At 40.0% G+C, this 12,451-nt stretch overlaps 1 protein-coding gene across 1 annotated transcript in view; it reads right to left on the bottom strand.

Annotated features, from left to right (window-relative positions):
* MAP2K5 (mitogen-activated protein kinase kinase 5) overlaps nucleotides 1–12,451 on the bottom strand; it is a 116,258-nt gene that overhangs the window by 103,599 nt on the left and 208 nt on the right. Inside the window, exons 2-3 of the mRNA XM_007445606.1 lie at nucleotides 11,453–11,503; nucleotides 330–401 (exon numbers count right to left, since the gene is read on the bottom strand). Coding sequence (XP_007445668.1) covers nucleotides 330–401; nucleotides 11,453–11,503 — 123 coding nt within the window. The remainder of the gene's footprint in view (nucleotides 1–329; nucleotides 402–11,452; nucleotides 11,504–12,451) is intronic.

The following is a 12,451-nucleotide window of genomic DNA, read 5'->3' on the forward strand; positions in this document are numbered from 1 at the left end:
GGGATCCTCCCGAAACGGGGCACGAACCCGCGTCTCCTGCATCGGCAGGCGGACTCTCAAGCACTGCGCCACCAGGGAAGCCCAGGAACCTGTATTTTTAAGAAGCACTCCAGATAAGTTTTACACAGGTGATCTGTGAGAAATAACACTTTAGAATAGTCAGCTCACAAGCCATGCAAAGGTATCAAAATAAGGACTACTGAGTTAAACTCTGTTTACATATACACATAACACACTGGAGGTTTCACTTTTTTTCAAAATCTTCATCCTTCCTGATAGAACATATTAGTACAGATATACACAGAAGCATCTATTTCCAAACAACATACCTCCATAAAAGAGATTCCTAAGCTCCAGACATCAGAATGGATTCCATATTGCTCCCCTGAAATTCTTTCAGGCTGTAAGAAAACAGAAGGGAGCTTGTAGGTTGATGTAAGCTACTCCAGGAAACACATACGCTAATGTGAGCTCAGTTAAGGCAGAGAGCCATCAATATCTGCACAGCACATTATGAAAAGAAAAACAATTTTATATGTATGTGTTTTATATAGATAATACATAGAAACCGTATAGGTAATATAGGTATATTGGATATAATCTCATTGAATCCTCACAAAGACCCTAAGAGGGAAACTTTGTTATAAAGAAAATGAAGGCTCATATTAGTGAAATAATTTAGGCAAGTCCTAAACTAGTAAATGAGCTGAGACTTCAACTCAGACCAAATCCAGTGAGTGGTCTTAGTTGTGGAGTGACAAATTACAGCACGTTATATAATAGTATCACTTATTTGCATTTTGAGAGATGGGTCTGAATCACTAGGAATTGTTATTTAAAATTTTTGATTTGGAAATAATATTAAACTTATAGGAAAGTTGAAAGATTAAGACTAGTACAAAGAACATCCATATTTCCTTTGCCCAGATTCACCTACTACTCAACATTTCATCCCATTTATCAGGGTTTCTTTTTGATACAAACCAAGGAACAGTTCAAACGGCCCATTTGGGACTCCTGGTCCTCCATTCAAGATATGTAGAAAATACTTGGTCTAACAATTACCTGCACACTCTCTACTCCAACAGGAATAATTGCATACTGATGTGGGTGCTGCCTGGTCTCTCTATCCCTCCAGGATTTGGCATTCAGAAAGGTACTTCACAGAAGTCTTTTGAATGAACACAGGAACAAATGAACAAGAGAAACTGAGGTTTTGCTGAGATGGAATGGTTGCTCAAGGTTACACAGCTAGTCACGGCAGGGCTAGGATCATGACCCACACCCCTTGGCCCCCAGTGCAGTATTCTCTTGTTTGTACCATCCCTGGAGTTCTTGGAAGCCACCACAGCCATCATCCTTCAAAAGTTTCCATGAGAGCCCTTACGAGTAACTGGGGTCAGGGTCAGCCTGGTCCACTGCAGACGGAAGAAATGGACATCCACCACTCACCAGCAGGGGATATACCATGAGTACAGAAGATGTGTGCCAGATACTCTCAGGTGAGTTGGCACAGTCCTACATCTTGGGGAGTTGGGACCCAGAACTTTGTAACCTACTTCCCACTCCCACCTATGAGGCTATCTCAATGTATTTAATGCCTTCTCCCCCACTTTTCATAAAATCACATAAAGCCCTACCCTGAGGTAGCAGATTGGATTGTCTTATTTCCGTTCCTTTATTTATTTCTTTAATTTATAAAACCCCTTTCCTACCAAGAATAATTCTTCCCAAGTGTCATGTGACCATTTCTCCCAGCTGCTAACAGATATGGTCATTCCAATCCCCTAATACTTTTCCTTTTATCTTCTAATCCCCCATACCACCACTTTTCAAGGTCCTTGCTCATACCTGAATGAATCCATTATCCATTTCTAGTCAGATCAATACATAATAGGATGCGTTCATATGCAACTGGCCAGCCAGTTACAAGAATAATGCCATCATCATAATATCAACAACGACATCATCACTCTGTGCATTTATTGAAGAATTTCCATGTGCCAGGCACTGTTCTAAGTGCTTTTCATGCATATTTCACTTCAGACTCATAAACAACCATACTAGACTGGTACTATTATCATCTGCATTTAACAGGTAAGGAATATGAAGCACAGAGAGATTTAATTTATACCCCCTAGAAAAGGATAGTAAAAGCTATCATTTAATAATCACCTAGTTTGTCCCAGATACTGGGATAGATACTTCACATCCTCTACACTTCATAACAATCTTACAAATATTATTATTTTAAATTTATTTTATTTATGTATTTTTGGCTGTGTTGGGTCTTCATTGCTGTGTGCAGGCTTTCTCTAGTTGCGGCGAGTGGGGGCTACTCTTTGTTGTGGAGCGTAGTCTTCTCATTGCGGTGGCTTCTCTTGTGGCGGAGCATGGGCTCTAGGCGCGTGGGCTTCAGTAGTTGTGGCTCACGGGCTCTAGAGCACAAGCTCAGTGGTTGTGGCACACGGGCTTAGTTGCTCCGCGGCATGTGGGATCTTCCCAGACCAGGGATTGAACCCGTGACCCTTGCAATGGCAGGCGGATTCTTAACCACTGCACTACCAGGGAAGTCCTCTTACAAATATTGATGCCCTAATTTTACAGATGTATAAACTGAGGCTTAGTAAGATTAGATGACTTGCCAAAGTCTAGAGCTATGGATTAGCATTAAGCGTATTATTTAGGTACACAGCCAGGATTCAAATCCAGGTACGTCTAACTGCAAAATCAGGGTTCTTTCCTGTGTGTCAAACTGCCCCCAGAACTAGAACTAGTTTCGATCTGTCACTATTTCTCAAAATGCAGCCTTGGACTCGTCATTACAGAACTGTCTGAGGTGCTTATTGCAAATGAACTTCCAGTATCAGAATCTCTGGGGGTGGCTCTGGGGATCTTCATTTTAAAAAGTAATTTCTCTGGGTGAACCTTTGGTAAACTCAGCTCTAGTCACTAAACACGTCAATGTTTCCTGCAGACACGATGATCTACCTTCCTCTTCTCTGCATAGTGAATGCCTCTCCTATGGGCCCTACTCAACGGCCACCATTTTTGGTGAAAACTTCCTCCACTCCTCAAACAGAATTATGAATTCCTGCCTCTGTACTTCTTTAAAATGTCATTCATATCTTTCATATTAATTTATCACACTGTGTTGCAGTCATCCGTTTGCTAGTCTGTTTCTCCTAAGAGGCAAAGAGAGTATCTTGCTCATCTTGTACCCAGTACCATGCCTGGCACATAGCTGGTGTGCCATCAATGCGTGCTGACTGAAGGGATGCAATACATGTTTACTGCACATTTGGTTTTAAGCATGAACTAATCATTAAGTTCCCTGGAGTGTTCTATTAATGTAACTTCCCTGCATATTATTGTTATTCACGTCCATCAAGAACTTCTAGGGACTTCCCTGGTGGCTCAGTGGTTAAGAATCCACCTGTCAATGCAGGGGACACAGGTTCAATCCCTGGTCCAGGAAGATCCCACATGCCGCAGAGCAACTAAGCCCGTGCGCCACAACTACTGAGCCTGCACTCTAGAGCCCGCGTGCCACAACTACTGAGCCCACAAGCCACATCTACTGAAGCCCGTGTGCTCTAGAGCCTGTGTTCTGTGACAAGATAAGCCACCGCAACAAGAAGCCTGCACAATGCAATGAAGAATAGCCCCACTCGCTGCAACTAGAGAAAGCCAGCACACAGCAACGAAGACACAATGCAGCCAAAAAATAAGAACTTAAACAGTTTAAAAACGTCTCAAAAAAAAAAAAAGAACTTCTAGCAAACATGAAAATCCTAAAATCCTCTAGAATTGTTAAAGAAATGACCAAATGTTGTCTTCCTCCTTCTGTCCTCTCCCCCTTTCTTCATCCACTAACTGACAGTTATCAATATACAGCACTTCATCTAGAAGTGCAAGACCAACAATAAGGTTAAATATAATCATCACATTTGCCCACTGAACTACTAAAACAAATGTAAACTGTAATGTGAAAATAAAGCACAGAAAAATTAAATTTAAAAAGAAAAATTAGCACAAATGATAATGGTCACAGATATCAGAAGGCAAATAGGAGAACTCCTTAAGGATGAGAGTCTAACAACTTCTCATTAGAGAAATTATTCTTACAGTAAGCTAACAGAATGAGATTACTGTTGTGATGCAGCACTCAAGCACGAATGCTGAGTGAAAGGTGGGCAGTGAGCTCTACAGGTGTATCCTCAAGAATTCGTAGGGACTGGGAAACATGTCCAGGTGGCTGAAACTGACACAGGTACAAGATAAGGCCCAATACATTCTGAATGTACAGAGTCAGGACTTGATGGCCTAAGGCTGCACAATTCAAATCTGTTCTCACACTTGAGGCCAAGGTGGCCTGCTCTGTCCTCTCCCCTCTAAAACCAAACCAAACCAATGGCCAGGTATGACACTACTGAGAGAAGATCTGTGCTGAACATTTTTCTGTTAAAAAGCAAAAGCTGAGTTACTTTCTGACATGACATTTGTCACTAGTGTGGAAAGCTTAATAAACAGAAAACCATGACTCTTGTCTGAAGCACCCGTAGTGGAGTTAAAGGGTTGGGGAAAAACTCTTGTCTGTTCTTAATGAGAACAGTATGGAGTGGTGATGATATAAAAAGCAGAGGATTCTAAAACGGCAGTGGCTCTAAGATGGCATGCACACTCCACCCCTCCACTTACCGCTGTGACTGGGCATTTACCCAGGGCCCATATTTAGTTAACTCATTCCAGAATTGTCTCTATTTATAACACAGTACCCTAGGGTTTACTTGTCAAAAGCAGGACGATACCAAGGTACATCCCTTACCTCTTCCCATAAAGGAACTTCTGCTCAGGGTACTCAGAAAATTAACAAAGTATGCACAAATACTTTAGGTTAGTATGTAATCAAAAAGTATATATCATAAACAATGGGGATTTTTTTAGAAAGCCGGCAAGATCACTGTGTGGGTAGTAGAGCATACTGGTTAAACAAGGATTCTGGAGTCACACTGCTCTAACTCAATCTATTTTCCAGTTCACTAATTCTCTCTTCTGCTCCATTCAATATGCTACCAAATAGTGAGTTTTTCATTTTTATCTAGTAGTTTTGTTTGGGACTTTCTCGAATCAAGTATGTCACTTTAAAAATTTTTGATCTAAAGTCTGCTTACAACTGTTGTTCCTTCATGTTGCTCTGTTTCCTCGTGTGACTAGTTTTCTTTGGCTGCTTGTTAGTTTTTGTTCTTCAAAAAAATTTTTGGAAAGGTTCTCTGAGGCCTAAAGTGGATGTGCCCACCTCAAACAATATTCTCAGCATGAAGCTCCTTTTCTAACTCAGGTCACATATACAAACATCCAGGGTGTAAATCTGTGCCAGAGTTAAGTCTATGGCCACAACTTTCTCCCTTTTCCTTTTTCTCCTGCTGCTCTGCTTGGCTCTGAGAAGCCTTCTCCTTTGTTCCCTGGGATCGGGGAGGAAGAGCAGCTTTAACTCTGGTTTGCTTTTATACTGGGGTGAGGGCCTCTTCAGGCTTCCAGCATAATATGGGGAAGATCCTCTCCAAGACCCTCTGCCTTAAGGGAGCCCCCATATCATTCACAGCTGTAGTAGTACAGGCAAATGTCCTCAGGAATAAGTAGCTTTGGTGCTCTGACATTCTGCTTTCCCTTCTGTTTCAGGTTTCCATCTGAAAACCGTCCTGGGAGTTCCCTGTTGTCGTTTTAGCTCTTCAGTGCACTTGAGATGGTTTTTAAAGTATTTTAATTAGCATTTTTCAACAGAAGAGTTGGTCCAAATAACCTAATGTGCTACTACTGGAAACTAGAAGCTGGTGTCCTAATTAAATATTGACTGTCACTGCTTGCCAGCTCTGAGAATCTGGGCTAAAGTTACTTCACCTTTGGTTTCCTCATCTGTAAAATGAAGACAATAATAACAATATGTATACTTAATGGAGTTGTCTGAAGATTAAATAAATCCATGTAATATGCTCAATTCAGTACATGCCACATGGGGATGCTCAGTAAATGTTGGCCTCCTTCTAATCAACACCACCGTGTACGATCACTGCATGAGCATGGGCAACTGAGTTGTATCATGTAATCTGTATAGGTTATAATCTGGGTAAAGGTAATTTCTAAGAACAGGAATAGTCCAGGCAGAAAACAATATTCAGGAGATAAGAATAGTTATTTAGATTGACTTTCTGATACCAAAGGACAAGTATCTGCATAAGATTTCTTAATTTCAAAACTATAGGTATTCATAACAATAAGGTCAAACTTTTATATTTGATTTTTAAAAATTGTAATAGGACTTCCCTGGCGGTCCAGTGGTTGGGACTCAGTGCGCTGCAGGGGTCATGGGTTCAATCCCTGGCTGGGGAGCTAGGATCTCTCATGCCGCATGGTGCAGCCAAAAATATATATATATACATAATACATCACAATGACTGAATAGTGGGTTAAAGTTTCAGGGACTTCTATCTTTATTATTAATTTTTTAATAGCTTCTTTTTTATATAAATTTATTTATTTTATTTACTTATTTATTTTTGGCTGTGTTGGGTCTTAGTTGCTGCGCATGGCTTTCTCTAGTTGTGGCAAGCGGGGGCTACTCTTCATTGTGGTGTGCGGGCTTCTCATTGCAGTGGCTTCTCTTGTTTCGGAGCATGGGCTCTAGGCGTGTGGGCTTCAGTAGTTGTGGCACTCAGGCTCAGGAGTTGTGGCTCGTGGACTCTAGAATGCAGGCTCAGTAGTTGTGGCACATGGGCTTAGTTGCTCTGCAGCATTTGGGATCTTCCCAGACCAGGACTCAAACCTGTGTCCCCTGAATTGGCAGGCGGATTCTTAACCACTGTGCCACCAGGTAAGTCCCCTTCTGTCTTTAAAATAGAGTAAAAGTTCTAGTAATCAGAATTTCCAAGAAATGATTTAATTTAATATAAGCCACCAAAGCCTTTGGACCCCTTCTGTAATCCTTCTGGATGAAATCCTTTTAAAATATAGTTGAAAATATTTCTTGCTTTGGATTAAAATGTCCATTAAACCTAATTACCTGCCCCTAAGATGTAATGTGTCCTTGAACACACCCCTTCAGTTTTTGGGTCTCAGTATCCTCATTGGTCAATGAGGAAGTGGGACCAGATGATTTTCTAAGTCTCCTACAAGACCCACTGTTTAACATGCCCCTAAATTGTTACTGTTTTTTGTTTGTTTTCATGACCTAAGGATCTTAGAAAACCCTCCCTATCTTTATCCTAATTACCATTTTCTTATACCTTACATTTCAGATTGTAGGAGAAGTAAGACTGTTCACACATGCACGGCCATTTCTTTGATTTATTTTCTTTTCAATATCTGAGCAGTCTAGCTGGTTATATTTGAGTCATCTGGGGGTCTTCTATACTTTATCATGTAAGTAAGATACTTATTAATACAAAAAAGTTAAATGCTCTGCTTATAATTAGTGAACACGTCATTTTTGGAATGCAACTTTCATGAACTGATTCATTCATTTAGCACCATGTGAAGGACTGGATATAGAGAATGAGTAGAATAAACCTTGCCCTGTGAAAGTCCTCATCTAGATTTGGAGAGACACATAAATGATTTGGATAGAGTGAGAGGCACAGCAGTTAAAAGTTCAGTCTCTGGAGGCTGATTATGTAGGTTTCACTCCTGACTCTGCCACTTATTTGCTGTATGAACCTGGGGAAGTCACTTAACTTCTCTATCCCTTGGTGCCTTCATCTGTAAAGGGACGATAATATTACCTACCTCATAGGGTTGTTGTGAGGATTTAAAGAGATAATATATGTAAAGGTTTAAAAGAGTGACTGGCACACAGTTCTAATTAAGTGTTGGCTATTATTATCATTGTTATTATCACCGTACAGAAATAGGTATGAATATAAAGTGAGAGAAATGGATATAAAATGAGGGCATTACATCAGATGACCTCAAATTGCATATTCTCACAATCTATTACTGTCTTCTACCCCAGCGGTCCCCAACCTTTTTGGCACCAGGGACCGGCTTTGTGGAAGACAATTTTTCCACGGACAGGGGTGGGATGGGATGGTTCAGGAGGTAACGTGAGCAGTGGGGAGCGATGAGGAGCGGCCGATGAAGCTTCGCTCACTCGCCCACCGCTCACCTCCTGCCGTGTGGCCTGGTTCCTGGCAGGCCGTGGACCGGTACTGCTCTGCGGCCCGGGCGTTGGGGACCCTTGCTGTACCCTGTATGTCCCCGCCCCCCCCATGTCACACCACCCTCTATTTCTGAGTCTTTGCTCATCCTCCCACAGTGATCTCTCTCTTTTATAAGTGCCCTTTTCACATACTGTTTGAATCATCAAATTCATATATCATATGCCTTCTCATTCTCTCACGGTACGCTTGGTACAACTTATGTCACACATGACGTGGCCACATATAATGCCATGTTTCCTATTTTGCCCAAGTCTTATGTGGATTACAGAGTGGCGCCACTGTACCTGGCTAACTGCATGGAAGGCGCTCAGTAAATACAGGTTGATTAATTCAAAGTACTCAGTTTCAGAAAGAGCCTTCACTGGCATAGACAAGAAGCTGGCAAACTTTTTCCATAAACGGTCAGATAGTAAATATTTTTCACTTTGTCGGCCATATGGTCTCTGGTACAACTGTCACAACTACTCCACTCTGCCATTGTAGCACTAAAGCAGTCACAGACGATATATAAATAAATGGGCATGGCCATGTTCCAACAAGTCTTTCCTTTTTTTTTAATTTAATTTTTTACTTTGAAATACTTATTAATTAACAAGAAGTTGAAAAGCACAGGGAGATTTTGTGCACCTTTCACCCAGTTCCCCCAGTGGTAGTACTATAATACAATGTCACGATACCTCAGGCAGGGATTAAAACCTGCAACAGAATAATAAATGTTATTTCCACCTTCCCCAACTCCCAACCTCTGATCTCACACCAGTTAGGTAAGTCATGGCCAATGAGAGCCTGCTGAATTGAGCCAAGCTCACTATCAGGCTATCATACTCTTTGCTTCCTAGGTATCTTATGCTTTTTACAGCTTGAACTATAAAGTTGATGACTAGAACATACTCACCGAAGAAGCAAAGCAATTTTAACTCTGCCAATCTGAGCTAACGTTTCATAATTTTAATCCCCACATTTTCAATTAAGAGATGGATGCAGCACATTCATCCATAAACAAAAAGGAAAAAAAGTAATTTCTTTAATGTACACCTGGGAAAGACAAGTGTAATCTAGATTTGTAGATTCAAACATATTGCAATTTAATTATCAGAGCAATTTAGAGCTACTATGAACATGATGGGGAGTGGTAAAGTTGTTTCATTTTTTGTTTGTTTTAAATCACAGTGTTCCATATTTTTTCAAAGACTGAAATCATGTCATTTGGCACAGTTTTGTTAATTATAAAGGTGGCTCACCAATCTCAGATAACCTAGTAGAGCCAAGAAGCCAAGAAGGTGATTAAGTTTTGTAAAAATAAGTATGATGACTTCAGAGGTTATTTTTTTGTCACATTACCTAGAAAAATGAGAAAGAATAAATTTTCTTTAAAAACAATGCAAGGCAAAAATTAACTGTTCTGGTATCTCAATTAAAAAATCCTTTGTAGTGTTCTGAGAATAAGATCCAGGGTTTCATCCATATTAACATTTATTTTTACCAAGATACTATATGAACAAAGAATATTGAGAAAAAGATCCAGGGTTCTACCCATACTTCGTTTAATTCATATAAAGACTACTAGAAGTGAGATGGACTACCTGAATAAATCTGGAACCCTCAGCAAAAAACTACACTTAAGATGTTAAAGTAAAACTCTGCTCCAAAAATACTAAATAAGTTTCCTGCTTGTCTCCTCCCAGCCCCCAACTCTTGAAGTGACTGTGGACGTCAATAAATAAAAGCAATTTTATGGGGACTTCCCTGGTGGTGCAGTGGTTAAGAATCCACCTGCCAATGCAGGGGACACGGGTTCAATCCCTGGTCTGGGAAGACTGCAAATGAGCAACTAAGCCCATGTGCCACAGCTACTGAGCCTGAGCTCTAGAGCTCGCGTGCAGCAACTACTGAAGCCCACACGCCTAGAGCCTGTGCTCCACAAGAGAAGCCACTGCAGTGAGAAGCCCCTGCACCCATATGGAATCTAAAAAAAAAAAAAAAAAAAAAAATATGGTTCTGAAGAATCTAGGGGCAGGACAGGAATAAAGACGCAGACATAGAAAATGGACTTGAGGACACGGGGAGGGGGAAGGGTACGCTGGTACGCTGACATATATACACTACCAAATTCAAAACAGAGAGCTAGTGGGAAGCAGCCGCATAGCACAGGGAGACCAGCTCAGTGCTTTGTGACCACCTAGAGGGGTGGGATAGGGAGGGTGGGAGGGAGATGCAAGAGGGAGGGGATATGGGGATATATGTATACGTATAGCTGATTCACTTTGTTATACAGCAGGAACTAACACAACAATGTAAAGCAATTATACTCCAGTAAAGATGTTAAAAAAAAAGGGGGTAGGGAGGACTGACTAAATTGAGATAATTAATAGCTATTGTAAAATACGTGTGCTATTTTCCTTGCAGTAAAAAAAAAAATAAATTTAATTTAAAAAACGTTAAAAAAAAAAGAAGCCCGCACATCGCAACGAAGAGTAGCCCCCACTTGCCGCAACTAGAGAAAGCCCGCGCACAGCAATGAAGGCCCAACACAGCCAAAAAAAAAAAAAAAAAAAAAACTATGCAGCAAATAACTTCCCTTACTTAAAAGGAAGGAAAAAGAAACAGGTCAAAGCCAAGTCCACACTGGTATTTGAAACAGTTCTATGCTTCTACTTTTTATTCCTGTTATATTTATTTCAGAGGGACCAAGTTGTCTTATAATAGGTATGAACCCAAGTAAACAGAATATAGATATACAAGTTCGACACAGAATTGTCTGCTAAATCTTTACATTCAGAGGATCAGATCATAAGTAATAATTTACAATCAGATCCATAAGTAATAATTTAATTTTTAATTAATAATTTAATTTTGAGCTGCTGTCAAAGCATGCTTATTCCTGGAAAAAAGAGTTGATCTTATTGACTGACATTCTGGTATACTTTAGGGTTAATTAAATAATCAATGAGGCAAAGTAGCCAATGTGCTATAAGATACAATTTTTCTATAGGATTATACTTCAAAATGATTTTATACTCAAACCAACCAGTTAAGTGAATAAAGTCAGAGAAGTTGGTAGCTCCTGTATAAACCCTAACATCTTTTAGGAAGATTTAAAAATCCAATCATGACTGGATTAACTTTGTAATTTATGACCTGTTAGGCTAAAGCTGTGGAATTAATTCAAGAATTATACATTACCAAGTACATAAAGATGTTGGTTTTAAATGTTATTTTTGCATAAGTTTACTTACCGCCATATAAGCATTTGTTCCAACATACGTCTTGGCTATAGAATTCACCAGCTATGAGACAAAACAGTCTGTCAGAACAATATAAAGATAATGTGGAAATAAAATGGGCAATTATTCCTCATTTAACTTACAATCATCATTTCTATAAATCAACTAAAAATTATATGAAAAGGAACAAATTTATCTACAAAGGCATTAAAAATGATTACATCTCTTTTCTTTTGAATGTGATTTCCAACTTAAACAAGCATAGCATTACAGTTTATAGCAGATAACCTTAAACAATTCACTTAAGCAGGATGCTTATCGCTTTAGTACCCCAAACCCGCCTGATTGTACAAAGTCAATTTGAAGTAGAATTTGAACACACTCATTTTTTAGTCAGATGGTCAAGATGTGAATGAAGCCTCATGCATTACTAGCATGAAACGAACACTAAATACGCTGGAGGGATAACAGACTTTGACAACTCATAATACAATGATGACCTTCGCTTTGGTCTTCGTGTTTGGCTGGGAGTAAAGGTGGCTGCAATTCAAATCAACATCACAGCACACTCATGGGTCACTATCACCAGGGTTCTCAGGGGAGGCCCAAAATGGAAATTAATTAAAATTTGTGCTGCACATTGTAATGGCCCTCCACCATTGTTGCTCCCAATATTAATTTTTATTGTGGGCCAGTTGGGCTCCCCAGGCACAGCTCCCACTCTGCCCTCCCTTTTGTCTGGCCAAAACGCTTTCATATCAAAGCTGCATATCAATGAAGTTTGCTATTCGTAAGTAGTAATTACAATATCAGCAGTTTTTACTGTCATTAAACAATGAACAATCATATTCTGATGAAGGAAACTCACTCAGAGATTAAAAATGAGTAACAATCCCAGCCAACGAGAAGATGCAGAGTTCTGTTTGTCTGGCAGCTGGGTGATTTTTCAATCCAGAGAGTAGAATGAAAATAGAAAGTGGATGTTACAGAGAAGAAAGCAGATCAGCAGGA

The sequence above is a fragment of the Lipotes vexillifer genome, unplaced genomic scaffold (genome assembly GCF_000442215.2).
Source record: "Lipotes vexillifer unplaced genomic scaffold, Lipotes_vexillifer_v1.1 scaffold972, whole genome shotgun sequence".
Taxonomy (NCBI): domain Eukaryota; kingdom Metazoa; phylum Chordata; class Mammalia; order Artiodactyla; family Lipotidae; genus Lipotes; species Lipotes vexillifer.